The sequence below is a fragment of the Galeopterus variegatus genome, unplaced genomic scaffold, assembly GCF_000696425.1.
Source record: "Galeopterus variegatus unplaced genomic scaffold, G_variegatus-3.0.2 Scaffold14, whole genome shotgun sequence".
NCBI classification, from domain to species: Eukaryota; Metazoa; Chordata; class Mammalia; order Dermoptera; family Cynocephalidae; genus Galeopterus; species Galeopterus variegatus.
Window position 1 is genome coordinate 1,183,517 of NW_007726125.1, and position 22,758 is coordinate 1,206,274.

The 22,758-nt window shown below is 37.4% G+C and overlaps 1 protein-coding gene across 1 annotated transcript in view; it reads right to left on the reverse strand.

Moving 5' to 3' along the window:
• The window catches only part of IQGAP1 (IQ motif containing GTPase activating protein 1), a 96,067-nt gene that overhangs the window by 36,796 nt on the left and 36,513 nt on the right, over window positions 1-22,758 (reverse strand). The window contains exons 5-15 of the mRNA XM_008565351.1: window positions 22,398-22,474; window positions 18,228-18,295; window positions 16,980-17,093; window positions 16,234-16,412; window positions 15,041-15,125; window positions 10,207-10,370; window positions 9,126-9,210; window positions 8,155-8,318; window positions 7,814-7,974; window positions 6,504-6,628; window positions 4,470-4,633 (exon numbers count right to left, since the gene is read on the reverse strand). Of these exons, the coding sequence (XP_008563573.1) occupies window positions 4,470-4,633; window positions 6,504-6,628; window positions 7,814-7,974; window positions 8,155-8,318; window positions 9,126-9,210; window positions 10,207-10,370; window positions 15,041-15,125; window positions 16,234-16,412; window positions 16,980-17,093; window positions 18,228-18,295; window positions 22,398-22,474 (1,386 nt within the window). The remainder of the gene's footprint in view (window positions 1-4,469; window positions 4,634-6,503; window positions 6,629-7,813; window positions 7,975-8,154; window positions 8,319-9,125; window positions 9,211-10,206; window positions 10,371-15,040; window positions 15,126-16,233; window positions 16,413-16,979; window positions 17,094-18,227; window positions 18,296-22,397; window positions 22,475-22,758) is intronic.

The window sequence follows — 22,758 nt, forward strand, 5'->3', positions numbered from 1 at the left end:
TTGCGGGCCCCGGGGCGGGGGGGGGGGCAACACTGGGGGTTGCGATCCGTTGCCGGACACGGAAAAAAAAAAAAAAAAAAAAAAAAAGATTAACCAAAGGATTGCAGCAATCTAAGAGAGTTTATTCAAGAAAAACAACTGAATCTTGGTAAAAACTGAACTTTGTGGTATTTTAAATTGCCCTATCCCACCTGCCCCGCAACTTCCTTCAAAAGAAGGAAGGTGAGCTGTCATTAGTTGACCTGTTTGGTGGTTCCCTAGAAGACCACACTCACAAGGTTATCTTTATTTGACCTGACCAAGAACTCACTCAGTGCAAACAGACTTTTTCTCTAGGGGCATTTGTCAAAAACAGTAAGAGTCAACTGTTTACTATCAGGGATGCCCGGGACGATGGACAACAGTTTAGGCTAAGAATAGGCTAACCAAAAAGCTTTGAAGGAAAAGCTGGCAAATGAGATGTACAGAGAGCTTTGAAAATCAGACATAGTCCTGGGACGGGAATCTAGAAGGCCATGATGCATATCTGGGCTGTACATATGTCCAGAAAATATCTGATAAAGCTCTAAGCTCTCATCTCTAGCTGACCTTGAAGCTCTGGACAAGCCTGAAGTAAAGGTTAAGGCAGAATTGTACACTGCCTGGCTGAGTGTTGAAAGTGTGCCCCAATATGCACACAGAACTCCTCAGCAAAGGCTGGGAGCCTTATTGGTTCTAGGCATTTAGGAGACTTCTGTCTAATCATTAGCTGACCACTAGCTAACCAGAGACTTCAGTGGACACACATGACAAAGAATACAGACTTTACAGAATTAATTCAGAAAAGTCACTAAAAAACAATAACAACAAACACAGACAGAAACAAATCCTCAAAAAGGGGTAGAATCTGATCTCCAGGGCTTCCACATTATATTATTAAAATGCCTAGTTTTAAAAACAAAACAAAACAAACAAGACAGGCAAAGAAACAAGAAAGCAAGTCCATACACGGGGGAAAAAAGCAGACAACAGAAATTATCCCTGAGGAAACCTAAAGTTCAATTTATAGACAAAAACTTTTGTCAGCTATTTTAAATATGTTCATAGAAATGAAGGAATTCATATCTAGAGAACTAAAGAGAAGTATGAGAACAATGTCTCGCCAAATAGATAATATCAATAAAGGGATAGAAACTGTTTCTAAAAAACACCAAAAATGAAATTCTGGGGTTGAAAAGTACAGTAACTGAAATGAAAAGCTCACTAGAGGGACACAGCAGCAGATCCGAGCAAGCAGAAGAAAGGATCAGCAAACTTGAAGATGGATCAATTGAGATTACCCGATCTGAAGATCAGTAAGAAAAAAGAATGTGGAAAAATGGACAAAACCTCAGAGACCTGTGGACACCATCAATCATAACAATACAAGTATAATGGAATTTCCAGAAGGCAAGGAGAAAGAAAGGGACAGAAAGAATACTTGAAGAAAATCTGAATACACCTAAGAGAAGTATACAAATGGAAGTAATTAATAGAAAAATACCCCACAAAAAAACCCTTCAGGACCATATGGCTTCACTAGTGAATTCTACCAAATGTTTAAAGAACTAATCAATCCTTTACAAACTCCTACAAAATATAGAAAAGGACAGAACACTTCCAAACTCAACCTATGAGGCCAGTATTACCCTGATACCAAAATCAGACACAAAGACATCACAAGAAAATAAAACTACGGACCAAACTTCAATTAAGATCTTTTCCTTGCTAAATTTGGAACTTGACAACAATGATTTTTAAAAACACTCCCAAGATGGCTCATAGGCACTCAGAAGCTAATCTGATGCCTAAAAAAGACAAATCCAATGGCTGGGCCTGGCAGTGCTAAGCAATTTTCCTTTGACACCCCCCTCCCTCTGCCTTTGATGAACTCTGAAAAGTTACTCCATAGCAAAGGAAATGCTTCAAACTCTAGTCACATCCTCTAAAAGTTTAATTCCCATGACCTTAATAAAAGCAGCAGACAGCCTTACAGCATAAGCGAGAGCTCTACAAGTTATATCCTCAATCTGCTTTCCTATTTAGACAAGGGACCCAGCCTAGCTCATTCTCCCAAAGCCCACTCCTCTGACAGTCAGATACAAGCTCCTTTTGGACTTTCCTGGCTGCAAAAACAAACACTACTACCACTGGCCTACACAGCCTCATTAGAGATTCTATCAGTAGAATTAGTGTTAAAGTTTAGAAATCTGTATTTTTTTTTTTTTTTGACCAGTAAGAGGATCGTAACCCTTGGCTTGGTGTTGTCAGCATCACGCTCAGCCAGTGAGTGCACCGGCCATCCCTATATGGGATCCGAACCCATGGCCTCGGCACTATCAGCACCACACTCTCCCAAGTGAGCCACGGGGTGGCCCAGAAATCTGTATTTTTAAACTGAATTTTTAAAGTGTTCAAATTTGAGAAGCTCTGATCCAATAATGATCCAATAAAATGAAGACTAGGACATCCACTTCCAGCTTCCTAGAGCCAACTTACTTCTTACCTATGTGAAATCAGTTGATCCCTTTGTCTCAATTTCCTGGCTTTGAAATAGAAGTTGTGATTCGATGCCTCTCCACAGGATCAAGTGACATTCTGCACAACAGTGTGCCTCTTAAATGAAATCTGGTACTATCAGACACTACATTTACATGATTAGGACATGGTAATGTCAACTACTCTCATGGCAACGGAATCAAAGATCTGTCAACATTATATTACTCACAACTCCTCTACCCCTAACCCAAACTTATAGAGCCCACATGGGTGTCAGTGTACAAAAGGCTCCAAAACACTAAAGTCTTCATCTGTTTTTCTACCCCTGGCTTCTCAGAAAGAATCTGACCCCCCTAAATAAAAACCTTCTCTTAGCTCTTCCACTTGCCACAAAACCTCACATTAGGGATTTTCTAAGCAAGCTATGGTTCTCCCTAACTGGTTGTTGTTACTTAGAAAGAACTTAAAAGGAGATCAATTACAATAAAAAAAAAAAAAAGATGTAATTATGCTTAAATTAATCATGTAACTAGTATATGAGAACCTACTACATAAAAGTCAAGTTCCTAGACAGCAACAACATAAAGAGGAACAAATCTTAGTTTCCTCAACAAACTAGCTAGGAAACAAGATAAACTCTTAAAAAAAAAAAAAAGGTTTGTGTTACAATTACTTGGAAAAACTTTATGTTCATAGCAGCATTATTCCTAATAGCCACGAAGTGGAAATAATCCACTTGTCTTTCAACTCATGAACGGATAAATAAAATGTGGTATGGCCATACAATGGAATATCATTCAGCAACAAAAAGAAATGAAGTATTTACACATGCTATGACTTGGATAAATCAAGCTAAATGAAAGAAGCCAGTAACAAAGGACCACATATTGCATGATTCTATTTATATGACATATTCAGAAAAGACAAATCCACAGACAGTTGTAGACAGTAGGGCTGGGAGAGATTGAGGAAAATAAGGAGTGACTACTAATGGGTACAAGGTTTCTTTTTGGGGTGGTAAAAATGCTCTAAAATTGTGGTGGAGGTTGCACAATTCTATACGTATACTAAAAACCATTGAATTGTATACTTTAAAATGGTGAATTGTATGTGAATTAGATCTCGATAAAGCTGTTATAAAAAAAAACTTTATGGTATTATCTACAGAAGATAAACCTATATGTATTCCCTATGACTCACTAATTCGACTTCTAAACATATACCTAATAGAAATGCATACATATTTTAACCAAAAGACATGTACTGGAATATTCATAGAAACAATGTATACAATAGCCAAAAAGTAGGAAACAACTGAAACTCCACCACACATTGAACAGTAAACAATAATGAGAATGAACAAACCATTGCTACATGCAACCACATGGACGAATATCACTAACAGTACGCTGGGGAAAAGAAGCCAGACACACAAAAAAAGCATGTAATCTATGATCCAACTTAAATACAGCTCAAAAATGGGCAAAGTGAACTGTGGTGTTAGAAATCAGGACAGCAGTTACCACCAAATGGAGGGTGCATAAGGATGAAAGGGTCATGAGGGAGGCTTCTGGCGTGCTGGTAATGCTTTCTAAAATCTGAACACCAATTACACAGGTATGTTCACGTTTTAAAATTTATGCAACTGTATACTTATGACTTGTGCACTTTTCTGGATCTAGTATTTCCATAAAAAATTTACTTAAAGGTACATAAGAGATGTATCTACAATTAACAACAAAGAACAAAAACCCAAATCTGTAAAACAGCATGAGCTCCTAGAAGGTAGAGTCTATGGTCTCTCATATTTTTGTGTCACTCCAGTGCTCTGAATCTAAGGGTGCACAGGAAGTATTCATTTAGTGAATAAACAGAGACATCCCTACCTCTATCTTTCTTCTAGGAGATTTGAAGTGCTCTAAACAGAAAGGAACAATTCTGATACCACTTACCTGAGCTTTCTCTCTCTTTGCTCTAATCAGTGTGTCTTGGTAATGCTGGGCCACTTCTGCAATGACTCCCTCAAGTTTAGCTGCAGGAATCTGCAGGGCCTGCAGAGTCTTTTGGGCATCACCTTCATCCAGGGCTTCATTAATTAAACCAATGGCTAAAATCCCTAAATATAAAGAGACAAAAAATTATTTTTTTAATTAGGAAACTACATAAACAAATCAATTTTATTTATTTATTTATTTTATTATTATTATTTTTTAAGATGACCGGTAAGGGGATCTCAACCCTTGACTTGGTGTTGTCAGCACCACGCTCAGCCAGTGAGCGAACCGGCCATCCCTGTATAGGATCCGAACCCGTGGCCTTGGTGTTATCAGCACCGCACTCTCCCGAGTGAGCCACAGGCCGGCCCATGAACCCACTTTCTGTCCCTGTGGATTGGCCTGTTCTGGACATTTCACGTAAATGGAATCACACACTGTGTGGCCTTTTGTGTCTGGCGAACAAATCAATTTTAAAATAGGCTGACTAATCATAAATCGACCTGAAAGTAGTCCTGATTTATACTACAATTTGTCATTCATTAAGCAGCACTGTTTTTTTAATAATTTAGTGTTTGTTTTGTCTAAACTCCCTCGTATTCACATATCCCTATTGAATTTGCTCAAGTCCTTTTATTTCATTTTTAATTACTCTGACTTAAAAGTGATAAGGATTTTGATGAAATGGGCTTTGTAGGATAGCTGTCAGGTACATTCAAATGTGTGATCAAAACCATTCTTGATTCACAAAAAGTAGGAGTTCAAGAGATCTTGAGAAGTCACCTAATTCAACATTTTACAGAAGACAAGACTTAGGGACCTTTTCTCCAACATTACACAGCAGACAAGTGGCAGATGGAATATTCGAGCCCAGGGCTCCCCACTCCAAGGCAAGGCTCTTCCCACTAAATCAGTTGAATATTTCTCACATAAAACACAAATTAAAATTCGAAATGTTCATTCCTCAGGTACTACTGTGCTATTTTTGTAAGGACTCTGTTGTGTAACAAAAAATTTGGCTGGTCTTTGCCCTTGGTTTCTGGGAGGGAGCCTCTAAAACCCTTGGAGTTATTCAGAGCGATAGGTGTGTCATTGTTATTCACGGTGGACCCCTCAGACCATACCTGAATTTATGCTAACTAATGACTCCTCATGGGCTTCTACATAGTTTCAGGATGGGGGCAGGCCATGCTGGAAAGATCAACCAGGTGATTATAAGATTGGGGCTTACAGGCATGTGATATTAGCCTAGCCCTCCAGATCTCCAAGGAGCAGAGGCAGACTGAAAAAACTGAGTTTAATGACATGGCCAATAATTTAATCATGGTATATAATGAAGCCCAAATAGAAACTTTGGACACCCAAAGCTCAGGTGAGCTTCCCTGGTTGGTGATACATAGCAATATGCCAGGAGGGTGACACATCCTTGAGGACACAGAAACTTAGTATTTGAGATCTTCCCAGACATTGCCCTATGGGTCTCTTTCAGCTGGTCCTGATTTACATCCTTTATAATAAAACTGTAATCACAAGTCACACTTTCCTGAGTTCTGTGAGTCATTCTAGCAAATTATTGAACCTGAGGGGACAGAGGGAACCTCTGAATTTGCAGCTAGTTGTTCAGAAGTGCAGTAACCTGGGAATCCTTGAGCTTGTGGCTAGTGCCTGAAGTAAGAGGAGTCTTGTGCCTTCAACCTATGCAATTTGACCTAATTCCTGGTAGTTACTGTCAGAACTACTTGTTATGACAACATTTTAAAATAACAGATTATGTTCAATTCTCTGCCCCCCTAAATTTAGTTTTTATTAGATACATACCTAATTACAGCAATTGCCTGGTATTTTGACAATATCCAACCTAAGCTTTCTGAGTTATATATTTTTCAGTCTCTCACTCAATAATTCTTCTAGGAGTGGTATTTAGAACCAGTTCATGGAATCACACCATCTTTGATAATGATATTATTTGGGGGGGACAGGAAGATTACTCACTCTCATGTTCCTCTTGCACCACCAGGTTCACATGGTCCACACAAGCTTGGATGTCATTCCATGTAATAAATTCATTATTCTCTGCATGTGCCTGAGCTTTCAGTTTCATCAACTCATCGAGATACCTGCCCCAGCCCCCCAACAAAGAATACAGTATTAAAAAGAAATACAGGATCTTCAGAATTATTACGGAGGACAGGAATGAGAACATGAAGGAGCAAAGTACAAAGATCCCTAGGGTACCCCAACTGTTTTCTACAGGCCAGTTTTGGGAGTTGCCTTAAACAAAGTGTAAAATGCAAGAAAATCACTTATTCTCAATAACCTGGTACATATTCTAAATTCCAGGTAAGACCAACCCTAGAATCAGAGGCAGATGCTCAAGCAATTCCTCTAAAGACAAGAAAAAAAAGGCCCCACAAGAGCTAATAAAGGTAGAAGGAATGATAAATCAACAAAGCATCCTTCAGCAACTCAATGAAAATATTGATTTAGGCAAAGATTATCAACTGGGGTTAAAATTATTAGGTGAATGGTTAATGGGGAACTGGATATTTTGATGATGCAAAAGGCGCAAAAGAAAGATGATGTTCTGGTGATAAGGAAAAAATAAATATATAAGCTGCCTCCCTAACCCAGGGATCAACCTCAGTATCTCTAATGGTGGGAAAAGTACATTTCATACGTCTTTTGGTCTGAGGCAATATGAAAAACACATCACCAAAAATGTTGAACTGAATCATGACAAGCCTTTAGATCTACTATCCAATTTACAGGAATAAGCCACCTACGAGAAAACAACCAGAACCATCCATAAGATGGGACATTTTATAGGACAATTGGCACCATCTCTTTAACAAGTCAGTGGCATGAAGAAAGGGACAGTTCTAGATTAAAAGATATCTAAGGGACACACAGCCAGATCTAACACCTGGTCCTGGACTGGATCCTGGTTTGAACAAAGGTTTGTTAAGGACAGTTTTGGAACTGAAGATGAATGGAAATGGACTAGGTTTAGATGATATTAAAGTAGTATTATTAATTTTGTCAAGACACGAGATAGTGTTATTTTGGCTATGTAACAAATTTAAATAAGCATACTTATATATTTAGGAGCAGAATGTCGTATCTACAGTGTACTGTAAATCCTTCAGCACAATAAAAAATAAAATGAATTAAAGTAGAACAAAAAAAAAAAGGATGACCACACTAAAGTCATCAGGCCTATGAATAAAATAGGAGTGTTGACACATGAAAGATAGAGGAAACAGCTATGTCGTGGATTCAATCCGTTCACTCTGGGCACCCACCTCTGACAGTTTTCTTCCTCAATATTGGTAAGGCCTGTAACTGAACTGCTCAGCTGCTTCCACACTGTATTCATGTCTCCTGATTCCAATGCCCTGTTGATTAGGGCCACTGATGACAACATCTCCACTGCAACAGAGAGCTCCGGATGGGTGAGGCTATGCTGTACAGAAAGGGAGAGGGAAAAACAGTAAGGAAAGACATTCTCGAATACCAGCAGAGTTAGAAGTTTAAGATGACTAAATTTCTGGAAAAAACTTCTATCTAACCAGACTAACAAGTGGGTATTAAATTCACTTCTACCCCACTTTGCTCACAAACAGGACAGATTCAGTAAACTTACTTCAGGACTCTGTTGCTGCAGGGTAGCCAGCTCCTTCTGATAAAGATCAGCAGCAAATGGATACACCTGGGGCAGCTGGGCTTCAGGATTCATTAGTTCTATAACAGTCTTCTCAGCAACGCCCTTCTGGATTGCAGCATTAATTGCTGCCACTGCTGCCAATCCTGTGTAGAAACAGGAGGTCAGAAATGCAGAAAGCTTAAAGATCCCTGATGGGAAGGAGGTGCCAACTTTCACAGAAGGAAGTTATAGTCTGTGGATAAACTATCAGCCATGAAGTCTGAAGTTGAACTTTGATCTTTAAAAAGCAGCTTCCTTTGTATGAAGGATAAACGGTATGGTATGTGAGCCATATCACAATAAAACTTTTTTAAAAAAAGCAGCTTCCTAACTGTTCTCTTCACCCATATATTTTCTTTCCACTCAATTCATTCCGTATGTCACCACTACTCTACCTAAAACATCTCTTCCTTCCCCTACAGCCTGACAGACAAAAGAGCACTTAAGCTGCCATTCAGATTTCCACAATCTTTCCAACATTTTTATCTTATACAACTCAGCCCAAAACACCTACAAAAATTTTATTCTAACCACTGTTCCTGGAATACGTCTTTCACTGTCTGTACCTTTGTTTCCACTTCCTTTTACTCTTATTGTCCCTCATTAGGAACATTTTTCTCTCTTCTTTTTCACCATCCAAATCTTACCAATACCTTTAGTCTCTCCACCTCCAGATATTTCCCTAACCAATCTTGAAGTGCTTACTAGCCAAAGTGAGCCTATATTTACTCCAGTTCTACTTTTATAACTGGAGGAACCTACTGCAATCAAACGTACCTGGTAGTTGATTATGGCTAGTAGGCTTGTGCTGAGGGGTGACAGGTGCTAACCTCAGACCTTTGTATGGCAAAGCCATAACTTCCTTTGTCTACTAAACATGTCAATGAACACCCAGCTGAGAGGACTATTACTTCTCTGATATTGCTGAGCAGCAGTGTTTGCAGCATCCACTCCAGACTGAAGCTCCTCTTTCTGCAGGGGATCAGCCTGTCCACTCTGAGAAAAGCAAACAACATTTATGTAAAGATTACTTATGCCTGTATCCAGACCTTATAGTTTTCATGTCCAATAGCAGTCACAAGGGATAGAGAAAAAGCAGACCTAAGTGTCAGCTCCAGGCTACATGCAGCCAAGTGGCAGCCCTAGCTAGAGCCAAAAGCCCTTGCCAAATCTGGGCTAGATTGACTTTCCAGATACCACTACATTTAAAAAAATATTTTGTGAAAAGCATCAAAGTGTTCTGAGAGAAAATGTCTACAAAATCATTAGCAAATTAATGCTGCTTACTCTGACCAACATATGCTGGGAATTTATAATGCGTATACAAAAAAAAGAAAGTCCCTCAAGTTTGTTCTAAAAAAACCATGAAGTACAATCCCACATCACCTACCTTTACTGCACATTAAGTACTTTCCCAGTGTTGGCCAGAGGAAACTAATGAGGTGTGGTTTTTTAAAAGTGGAAATTCCTGAAGTAAGAAATGTAAAAAATATTCAGGTTTTCTCCAATGGCTTTTAGTCAGGTAGAAAGGGGGATGGCTGTTATGAAGGGGTGGTTAGATTGGGCAGCGGGGTGGGGGGTATTTAATGTTAAAAGAGGACTCACAGATGTAAATGCAAAAGAGAGCTGAAGACAATATATATATTTTACCTGAGGATAAAAAAATTTTTTTATATCAGGAGTAAAAGTTATCCTAGGAAAAAAAGGCCACACAAATATCTTTCAATAACAGCACGGGAGGAACCATTTTTTCTATTTTATTGAATAATGTGTTGCCTGATTCTAGAATTGCAATAAAGTCAATTGAGATCTTTGAAAAAAAAAAAGTAGGGGGCTAGCTCACTTCATTAGAGCATGGTGCTGATAACACCAAGGTCAAAGCCAGCTGCAAAAAAATAGATGAATGAATAAATGGATGGATGAATGAATGACAGCACGGAAGTCAAATGGATATATACAAACTCTTACAGATCCAAACCAGAGTATTTTTACCTGTCTCTTCTGCTGTTTATCACTCAGGAGCTGCTTCAAGTACCAGTCACTATTCTGTTGCTGCAGTCCTCGAAGACCCAGAGCTGGTGACTGCAAAGCCTTGAACAAGGCCAGTGCAGCTCCCTGCTCTAAAGCCAGGTCAATATTTGCTAATGCAGAAAATGCTGAGGAGGGAAAAAGGCAAAAGCTTAAGAAAAAACTATATAAACATAATAGCCTAGAATATTTTTCCTTCCCCAAAACAAATCTCAGTTCCAGATTAAAGAAGTATAATTAAGCCTTTATTCTGTACTATCTCAGAAGTAAGATCGTGAGATTAGAAGAGAACTTTAAAGTCATCAAGTCCAGGGTTTCCCAACCAGGCTGTTCATCATATTTCATACAGATTCCTGGGCCACATCCTAGGCCTACTTGCTTCTAGATGCAGATAGGTTGGCACCAATATGGGTAAGAATATAAGAGCCACCAATCCAGACCAATATGATGCCTAAATTCCCTCTAAAATACCAAATAGTTGTCCATATTATGCTTACAGGCTACTAAACAAGAAAAAGTATCCCCATGGCAACTTACTATATCTTTGGACAATTTTGTTTCAAAAAAAATTTTAAAGCTCCCACCCTAGAGTTCACACTGAATACATCCATCCCTCCCTTCCTGTAACACTAACAGCTTTAGTTCCTTCAACCATTTCTTATATAGCATCATTTTGAACCCATTTATTATCCTCATATCTCCTGAATACATTTCACCCACAGCAGTCAGTGCCCAGACATCCAGGGTGGTCCAACCTATGAAGAGTGGAAGGGGCTGTCTTCCCCTTCTCAATATTCTCTACTTTTAGTCTGAGGTCTCACAAGCTCTTTCATATAACATCTGACAGTGAAAACTCAGACATTCCTTCATCTGAAAAGGATAATAAATGCCTTTCCAAAAGGGGTCATTTTTAAGATTAAATGAAATCATACAATGAAACCACCTTGTATACTGTAAAATAAATAAGGTATTATTAGGTTGAAAGTCAGAATAAGGTAATTTCTGATTTCAGAAATGATAGCCACTGGGGAATAATAATTGCTCTCTTATTTTCAGTTTCCCTATTTTTAGAAGAGAAAATGGGGTCCATTCACTCCCTACCCTCCCTGGGATGAACATCTGATTTTTATCACCAAAGTAGCAAAAAGAAATCAATAAAATACTAAAAATCAAAATATTTGGGGCATAGCAGTACTTATCAACTTTAAATGTTTTTATTAGTAAAAAACACAAAAAGAAAACTAAAGTAAGCTGTTAGAAAGAAAAACAAAATAGCCCAAGGGAAAATAAAGTCTCAAATAAACTAGAAAATGGTAGGTGCGGGCAATGGGGAAGAATAGAACTGATAAATAAAACCAAGAGGTAAAAGGAAGTAAAGGGTAAAAAAACTGTATGAATTTGTGGTCTCACAGTAGGCTCCTAAGAGACTTTATTTCTTCCTAATGATTATGCCTGCAATTCAACTAACTGATGATTGTACCAAGGTGGTGGCTTCTTAAGTCATGGCCACATGTATACGTGACTGTTAGCCAACTAACCATCCATTCCTTCAACAATATTTACTGAGGATCTGCTATGTGCTGTAAATATAGCAGCAAACAAACAAAAAAAGACAAATATTTTATCTTCGTGGAACTTTCATAGTAGTTGGGGACAGAAAACAAAATCAATATAGATAACATCCAGACTTTCTCTATCTAAGCACTGCAGAATCTCAGAGTATCTATGTACAAAAGCATCTAGTCAGTTATGCTTATTGTAGAGGCATAAACTTACTACTTATTACTTAAAAAATATATAAATGAACGTCTCCTAACATTTATATTGCAAAGATGACTAAGTTTAGATTATTTATTTTATTATTATTTTTTTTATTTTTATTTATTTATTTTTTCCTTTTTTTGTCTTTTTTCATGTCCGGCAACGGATCGCAACCCTCAGTGTCACGCCCGTACCAGACCAGGACCGGCAATGGGATCGCAACCCTCGGTGCTGCGCCTGCACCTCGCTCAGCCAGTGAGCGGGAACCGGTCTGTATGTGGGATCCGAACCCTCGGCGGGAGCGCCCCCGCACTCCCAAGCGGTGCACTGTAGCAGTGCGCCACAGGGCCGGCCCCAAGTTTAGATTATTTAAATATTTTTGCCCACTGAATGTTATCTAACTCTAATTTTCCATTTCTACTTAACAAAAAAGTAAAATAATTTTTTCTGGTTTTTCACTATTTGGCCAGCAGTTTGCTTCTGAGGCTGTGTCAGTGCCCTAAGGAAAGAATCTTACCTATAACTACATTAAGATAATGCCTAAGACTCAAAGTCCCTTTATTTTCCTAGCACACAACTTGCCCTTGCCTCAGACTTTCTCTCCAATCAAGAAAAGACCGTCCCTCTGTCGGGAATTCTACCTTATCTGCATACTCTTATCTATCCTAAGAATCCCAGTGAAGATCCATGTACACTGAAAACCTGCCCAAACGTCCAAGCAGAAGTCATCATTCCCTTCTTTATTCAATGGCTGAATCTCACACACCTTTGGTACTTCATTCTAATCAAGGTGTCTTGAAGTTACTTATTTCCATGTCTACCTTTCCCACCACATTGAAAGATATTTTATGGAATGTACATTATTTTTTTCCTCTGACCATGTGAGAATATGAATAGAATACTTTAAGAATATATACATATGAGAGGCTGGCTGGTTAGTTCGGTTGGTTACAGTGCAGTGTTATAACACCAAGGTCAAGGATTTGGTTCCCAGAATTGGCCAGCCACAAAAAAATAGAATATATATGTATGGTTGTTTGCTTACATGTTTATAACTGATTCTCATATAATTAACAAGGTAAAGCTATAAAGGTTATAAAATCTCAACCAATATAGTAGAAAAAAATCCCTTAGTAAAACAAAAAGTAATTTATGCACTCTATGCAACAAAGAAATGTGCTAAACTTTCTTCTCACACACAGAACTAAAGATAAGGACACTCCAGTTTATATTTGCTGACTTAAGTATGCATATATATTCAGCTATATTCAGCACAATAAATCACCCATACTTGGGGCCAAGCCCGTGGCACACTAGGGAGAGTGCAGCCGCGGGTTCGGATCCTATATAGGGATGACCGGTGCACTCACAGCGCTCACTGGCTGAGCGCGGTGCAGCTGGTCTCAAAAAGGACAAAAAAAAAAAAAAAAAATCACCCATAGAAGGTCATTATCCTAAATGAATCAGAATGTAACAGAATACAAAAAAACTTGGTCAAGATTTAGAACTCCATGTCATCTGGAGTTGGTAAAATCATATCTAGTAAGAATATTAGTTCAAATGAGAAATTAGTAGTTCTAAAGGAACAATAAGGACACTGACTACTTCCTCTTATCTTGAGCAAAACAAGATCAAGCTTGCACAACTGGCTAAAATCAAACTTAGTTCTTTTGGTGACTCTAATCCTATGCTAGGAATTATGAGGATTTCAAAAGAAGAAGTAATCTCAACTTCTTTTATAAAGATGTTAGAAACAAAGTTTATAAAGATGTTAGAAACAAAGAGTAAGCAATACAAGACAATATATAATTAAGTGCAAAATTGTATGGCTTACCCTATATATGCTAGAAGAGATTTGAAAGACAAGTATATTGTGAACTGGGATAGGCATTGAGGTGAAAATTGAGCTGGATTTTGAATAATGGATTACAAATGGATTAGGTAAAGGATGAGGCATGAGGGCATTACAGTGGGGAGATCACATGATTAACAAAGTGATGATGATAATAATACTAATGTTTATTGAGTACTTACTAAATACCAGGCAATTTATGTATATTATCTCATACTATCTGCAGAACAGATCTGCTGCAGGTGCCCAGTGTCACACAGTTATTAATAGAAGGACAAGAGTTCAAATCCCTGATCCATACCACTTCAGAGCCAGATTCTTCATGAGTCATGAAATTAGTAGAATGAATATGGGAGACAATTAGGCAAATGAATGTCTACAGAGAGCTGTATGAATGACTTATTGCATAAAAAACTCCATTAGGGGCCGAGCCCATGGCACACTCAGGAGAGTGCGGCGCTGGGAGCGCAGCGACGCTCCCGCCGCGGGTTCGGATCCTATATAGGGATGACTGGTGCGCTCACTGGCTGAGCGCGGTGTGGGCGACACCACACCAAGGGTTGCGATCCCCTTTCCGGTCACGGAAAAGACAAAAAGAAAAAAAAAAAACTCCATTAGGCTAGGGATCTGCACTTTGGCAAGTAATAAGGAGCCAATGCAGGTTCTTTAGCAGAGAGTGACAAAATGAAAATGATACTTTCAAGAAATTAATTTCTCAAAAGTGTGTAACACTCATATATAAATAGCAATAAAAAAAAGTATCATCTTTTTCTTTAAATATATGTTTGAAGGACACGCACAAAAATGTCATTGGGGGTCTAATTTTTGTTTACTTCTAGATAGCTTGCATTTTTCTTTAAAAGAAAAAAACAATACTATAATGTCACTTTAAAAATAGGAAAATAAATGTCTTAAAAAGTGTGTAACAAAGGGTGAAAGAGTGAAACTATAGCCAAAAAGACAAGTCCAGAAGCTACTGTAGATGCAAGAATGAGGGCCGGCCTGAAGACAATGATAACTGAAACAGAAGCAGAGGAACACAAAAGACTGTAATAAGCAATAGTTCTCCAAATCCACTAATGTCTAAAATAAGTAAATTAAGCCTTGCCATAAGTCCAAGAATAGATCAACACTCACATTATTCTGCAATATCCCCTGAGGTGCCGGACTCAGGAACATACTTACTATTAACTTTGTTTATATTGCCTTGAATTTCAGCTTGAGTGAGCAGCTCCTCATAAACGTCCCTTTCTCTCTCAGAGTTTTCTGTCTGAGGATGAGTAAAAAGGGTAAATTAGCTCAGGTCTCTAAGAAGACCACAGCAATACATTAGTGTTCCTCCCCCACCATAACAGAACCAAGAGCAAGTACGGGTGTGGCTTAAAACCCTTTATAAAGAACAAAGCAGAATGCTACAGGACTATAACTAAAAACGTAAAAAGCAGATCCACTTGTTAACCACAAGCACAGCAGTTCTTCCAGAGCTGGGCAACAGATGGAGGCACTGGATGAACCCTCCCCTACTCACTTATGAGGCAGCGGGGCTGAGGGCCCACATCCTTGCCTTAGACCTGAGTGGAAGGGGCACAAGCAGATATGCAACCTTGGAGCCTCTCACTGCTGACGTGGGCAGGAGCATGGTAGCAGCTACTTGCCTGCAGGCCAGTTTGGCACCTATTCTAGGTGCTGAAATCCCTGCTCTATGGTAAGAGATACAAAGAATGTTCTGAGAGCGGGGTTACTTTCATTTTGTTGTCTGAACACATGCCCCCAAAACTGAGACATTTCAATTCAACAAGGGATGAATAAGTTTGTGAAAAGTCTTAAATGAGATTCTTTGCTTCAGTTTTTTCAAGTCAGAATCATTCAATGAACTTCCACATACCTGTAACAATAGTAAACAAACATCTCACCCCAGAGAAACTGGGAAAGGAAGAGGGCTTTATTAATATTTTGAGATCATCTTTTAAAAGGGCACTATTAATTTTTAATGGCCACACTCCAGAACACCGTTTGCACAAAATTCAAGAAGAAAGTATAGGTCAAAATGGAGTGTAATACCAAAAAGACTACACACTGTGTAACTCCATTTATACAAAAGTCTAAAAAAGGTAAACTATAGTGATATGAAACAGATTGGTAGTTGCCTGGATCAGAAGCAGGGAGTTGGAGGGAGACAGAGATTGACCGCAAAAGGGCACTAGGGAACTTTTTGGGGTGATGGTTAATACACCATATACATTTGTCAACACTCAGACTGTACACTTAAAATGGGTAAATTTACTATATGTAAATTATATCTCAATAAAACTGACCTTTAAAATGGAGTCGTATCAAACAATGAAATATGAATTAATTAGAAAGATCTTTCATTTTACCCTGTTTTTAGCATTTGTCATTTTGTCCTGTTTGGCCTGGTAAAGTGCATCCTGGTAAGTGGACGCCAAGGGCTCTTCAAGATTTACAAGCATGGCATTGGGATTTTTCAAAGCTGCAAACGTGTCGGCAGGAATTCTACGGTCAACAGCTTCATTAATAGCAATAACAGCAGCATGTACTAAAAGAAAAATTTCACAGCACAGAACACTGAGATTATGTGGAGTAAAAAATGTACATCACATACAAAACAACATTGCAACCCACTATTACATAGAGAGGCTCCTTTTCATAGAGAAATAACAATTGGAGTTGGAAGAATGGCTCCCTGGTTCCTATTAGGATAGTCTCTTCCTTATGAGGCACAAAGCCCAAGTCCTCCTGTAATCTACATTTGGGATGCTGAATTTGGAATCTCACAGGGAAAAATATTCATAAGAGAGCCTTGTAAGCAGCATTTGCTATGGAGATGTTCACCTTTAATTACCAAGTAAATACCGTAAAAAAATAAAAAACTCAAAAAGGCACTGAAATGTAAAATTACATCCTACATGCTTTTATTTTAATCAAAATCAATCACTTATTTCCCAATAACAGTAGTATGGCAGACTAACAGAAGTGTTTAAAACTACATCTACATACTTAAACTTGCAAGCAAAATTCATAATGTCCAAGATCATCACTATAGTATTAATTATTAGAAATACTAGCAACAATCCCATTTAAACCCACAAAATTTCTTTCTTACATGCAGCTTCATCCACTGAGAGTTCATTAGCCAGTATACCCCCGATTTTGCTGAAGGCAGGCATCTGAATCCCATACTTCTCCAGTTCAATCTTCATGTTGTTGATTTCTTCTTCTACAGAAGAAAATTAAGACCCAGTCAAGCAAGTTAAGCACCTTTCCATAACTCAGAGAAGAAAACAGATTCCTCAAGTAAAATGGGATAAAATGGTATCTACCTCTTAGGGTTGTTATAAATAGGATTTAATGAGATAATACATGGAAAGCACTTAACACAGTACCTGGTATACAAAACACACTCAGTAAACATTATTATTACTATATAGGACATCAAGAATAACTATAAAGTAAGAAAGCTCTACAGGAAAAACGTTTTCAAAACTGCTATTCATGGCCTTTCCTAAAATGAACTTATGAATGGAGCAGATTTAAAGAGAGCTCAACAAGTGAATCACAGTCTACACTAGTCAGATATCTCAGTCTTTACAATCCAAATCACTAGTGGCTCCTCAACAGTTTTGTTTCTAAGGCAGAAAACCCAATGATAAAGACAACAACATGTAAGGTTTGGCCCTTGCCCCAGGTCTGATGAACAACTTTCCTAGAAGGAAAAATATAGATAAAAAGCTTTATTAACAATTTTTAAAAGCCCAGGCCTATAAAATAATCACCAGTTTGAAAGATCTGAATCTCTCTTACCCCAACCAATATTACACTGTCCTTTTTCTCCCCAAGCCCCCATCTCTTCAAGCACCTGACTATAGCAAATACACACAGAAACACCCACCCAAATAAGCTGAAATTTTAAAATTACTAAATTGTCATTTTTGAATCATTTCACTCCCTACTCTCCTTCTTACTTTACCCATAATAGGTGCTTGCTGGAAGGGAAAGGAAAAGACTGTTATAAAGCTTTTTTTTCAATATACATAAACATTTAAAGTTAGATGCCACCATTATTATATATTGTTTAATATAATATATTGTAGTACTTGCAATTTACATAGAAATTTACAGACAAGAAAACTGAAACTCACAAATCATGCCCACTTCATAAGTGAAAGAACAGAGCCTAAAATTCCAAGTTTAGTTTCTTTCCACCACTCTAGGAGCAACTTATTCATATTTCTTTCACCTCTGTTGCCAGAGCATTTTTAAAGCCCTAGGTCTTTAAAATTGGTATGTTGACTCTACAGGCTATTTCCACATAAATCAAGCATTTCCTCCCAACTTTATAATAGCTCCTTACCTGTGAAGTCAACCTTTCCATATAGGTCTTGAATCTGAGGAGCCAGGCCTAGTTTGAACAGGTACAAACTAGAAGAGACAATATGCAAAAGAGTTAGTCCTCCCAGCTGTACCTAGCTGCTATGCTACGCTTGGGGGGAAATCAAAGAACAAAATAAAATCCTTGTGAACATAGAGATTCCCAGTACTCTACAATAATCCCTTTTGCAGCTAACAATACTTTACCTCAGAGCCTTTTTTAGTTTTACATAACATTGTCCTAAAAAGCCACATAATAAAACAAAGAACACCAGACTGGGAAATCAGTAGACACAAATTCAAGTCCCAGTTCCAGCACAAATCCAATGCATAATTAGATGTTAATATTAAAAATTAACATAATTAATATTAGTGAAGTCTTTTCACTTCTGTTTACCTTCCTATGATCAACAAGTTTTAAGTAACAGACATTTTAGAAAAGTCTCATGAAAATGACTCAGATAGCAAATCTTACTCAAACTGAATTCATGTTACATTCATAATTCATTCATTATGATGGAAAAGTTTTATCCATAACACCAACTGCTGATAACACCAAGGTCCAGGGTTCGACCCTTATACCAGCCAGCCACCAAAAATAAATAAATAAATAAATAAAAGAGAAGTTTTGTCCAGGTAACTTAAGAGTTTCAAACCAAGTATCTTTACTCCTTAAATTTTAAACAAAAACAAAACCAAAAAAATAACTAGAGCTCCATGAAGGCAGGGACAATGAAAGTGTCATTCACCAATGTCTATCTAGAGCCTAGTATATATTAATAAATATTAATCAATATTTCATAGATAGAGACTGGCTGGTTAGCTCAGCTGGTTAGAGCATGGTGCTGATAATACCAAGGTCAACGGTTCAGATCTCCATACCGATCAGCCACCAAAAAAAAAAAAAAAATTCACAGGTAGATGGATGGGTAAATAAATTTAAATTCTTTAAAGCCAATCAGAATCAATAAATTAAAAGAGATCACGAGTGCACTTTACAGAGATTGAGAGACTGAGATAAGTAAAACACTGACAGCTTAACAGTAAAGGAGAAAATAAAGAATACATAAGAAACAAATCATAGAAACTTAATACTTAATAGTCTACAGTTTTTGCAAATAATCTACAAATCTCAGTATCATCTAAATACAAACATGCGTCATGCATATTTCACTCACAGAACTGATCAGATCTTAAATAGTTTGGATACCCGTACTGGCTAGCCACCGCCCCCCCGCCAAAAAAAGAACTTAAATTATGTACAGTAAACCCAAATGTATAATATACACCAAACAAAAAACACTGAGTGTTCTGAAAACCCATTAGCATTTACACTTCCACAGCAACCAATCATTTTCTCATAGAAGTCCAAGTATAAATCATATGAATACGATTAAGTATTTTTCTTTAGGGTACAACACTCAAAATGGAACTATATAAAGTTCCTCTCTCAGAAGATTTTAAATCTATTCAAAAAATTTTCCAAAGCAAAATAAAAGCTTTCTATAGACGTAATATGTTCTGTTATATATTTTTCTCCACTTAAACACCTACCTGCATTCTAAATTACTAAGAATATTTTTCTCCAGGAATTTCTTCCTCTTTTACTCTAATTTTGAAATAGAAAAGTAGCTATCACATGTCAAGAAAGTTCAAGAATGCCACTTTCACAGTCCCAAGAAGAGTGAGTTAGCCTTTAATATCATTCAATGGTAAATTAAAGGTGCTACATCATCATCACTGGCTGATTTTAAAAGTAGAGGAGAAAGTGAGATATGGACACCATCTTCCCTCTCTCTTTAATTATTAGGTAGTTATTAGGAGTACTTTGAGGTGAGACTGGATCTCTGAATAGAATCATAGTGGCCACTTAGATCCTCTTACCCAGAATCAAAAGCATTTAGCCTTAAAGCTGAAACTTAAAAACCCTGAGAGTAAGGATCATTTTCCAATCTTCACTGCTGCTTTCCCATGCCTATTTTTACAAATACTGTTACGCAGCGATAGCAGATTGGCCTGTAATTGACCCTAGATTTCTTTTTCTTTTCTTTTTTTCCTATTTAAGCTGTACTTTGTAGTAATGGGGAGAAGGAAGATGAGTTAATCTATCTGGACTCTGAAGGCAGAGTAAACCAGAAGTCACTGTGCTAATCTCGAAGATTACTAGTCAAGATTCTTAAACACAGCAGTTGATTAGGAAACAGAATCTGGTACAGTCCACAGTCCCTTATCTAAATCCTTTGGGCCAAATACGTTCAAATGTAGAATTTCTCAGATATTAGAAGGTTTTACAATATACACAGTCTCATAAAAAAATCCCCAGCAAGCCCTGGGGCAAATCTCTAATCAAATACATTACTTTTCTGCAGAGAAACATACAAATAATCATACCAAGTAAATATTCTAAATAACCTCAATTAATTCTTATCAGGTTTTGCCAACAAATGAGCTTGCACCAAACTTACTCAATTTTCAGAGATTTTCGGGTTTTTTAAAAATATAGGATAAGAAATTACGGACCTATTATAGTTCTCAGAATAACAAAAGATCAAGGGAAAATGGAAAGAAAGTATGTAAATATATTTAGAATAATGGAGAACCAGGGTCTTATCTGAGAGTGGAATGTTATCTACAAGAGTAATTTAGTATGACTCAAGTACAGTGACTATCCCTGGAATAATGCCCCTGAAGATTAAAAAAAAAAAAAAAAAAGTAAAATGCAGGGAGGGAAAAAACAGGGAAATAATGCTTCTCTGTCACTGTTAACCCAAAGGGAGATGATACCTCATCCAATGCAGTGAAGTGAGGAACCTGCCTTGAACACTTGTGTTTCATGCTAAAAAAAAAAAAAAGAAGCTCCAAGCTTCCTACATATTACCAAGTGTTGCCAACCCACCCTTTAGGAAAAACACCCTAAGAGAGGAAAGAAACCATAAATCACCAACCAGAACACATTGCTTTGTATATACTTTCTAAACGCAGGCTGAATATTCAAGAGAAATGAAAAACAGTAATGGACTTCCTCTTCTCATTCAGACTCCATCATTAGAAATGCACAGTTAATTCTTCCATCTCCATTTCAAAGAAATTCAGGGCCTGGGCCCCAGGTTACATTGCAAAGAGTAGTGGCTACAGAACTAGCAGAGAAGAATTCTGCCAGCTTAGCCTCTGTGCCTGCCAAGTTCAGATATCTATTGTAGGTACAGCCTTCACAAGGTTATCAACATAGACAGACCTCATGTAACACTAAGCCAATCACAATACTCAGAACTAATCTGATTTTGGCTCAGACACATACATTTGAAATTGTTACATTCTCAACACAAGAGATTCACTAGTCCTCAATTATATTCTTTCATTTGGGTGTTTCATAGTGATTCTAGTGATACTAAGAGTCTAGCACATGTTTGATCAAGAAACTGGAGACAATATTCTTTTTACAGATCAAATTTTATACATTCACTCGTAATTAACATTTACTAAGCATACATACAGGATGCTCTTACAAAAAGAACAGCCCACGTAAAGACATCTCATATTTACAGCCCACTCACTTCTACCATCTTCTCCTTTAGTCAGTCCTATGGCCATCAAGTAAATTTGCTGAAATACTGTACCACTACAGTATACTATAAGCATCTACTCTCATCCAACCCCACCTTCCCTCCAGACATATCACCTTTTCTTTCCATTTCCAACCTTGTTAATTCTAAGAGTGAAAACCTGAATTTAAGTCATCTTCAAATTCACTTAAGTCATACAAATTTACCATGAAATTATGAAAAAAAATTATACTTTGTTTTAGTTCCTATTATAATATTCATGTTGGTATAAAAATTATTTAATGAATGAACAAATGGCTTAATAATGGCAAGGACCTAGATGACTAAATAAAAGAGACTACGCTACAAAAACACTAGACCAATAATGAAAGATTATACTATGTTTTTAGAAAACAAATTACCACTATTATGGGAATAAATAAATCTCTTCTCCCTACTACCTAAAAAAATACAGCTATTTTTTACCATTTTGTTAGGATAATAAAATTCTATCATATTTGAAAATTCTGAAGCTAATGGAAAAGCTTTTTCATAGCTACACACTCAATTCAGATTCTAAATTGCTTGTTTTACTAGGAAAAGCTGATTACCTGAGTGCATGGATACAGTAGATACATCTTGGCATGTTCTTTCGATCATAGATATCTGTGGTTTCTGGGTAAAAAATCTAGGGAGAAATAAAAGGAGAAGAGTAAGGTATCCATCCACTAGGTTCATTCGACCATTCAGCAATCATAAATAATACAAATAAAACTACGGACAATTAGAAAATATTGTTGGTATTCAGCAAATAACTGCTTTAGGGTGAACAGACATTTCATAAGTAATGCAAGGGACAAAATGCTACAACACAGAATGAAAAGTACTGCTTGGAAAATCCCTATTCGTTCATTCCACTGAATTTCATTAGATATGAAAAGGTGCTTTACTTATTTGAGACACAGGCAAATG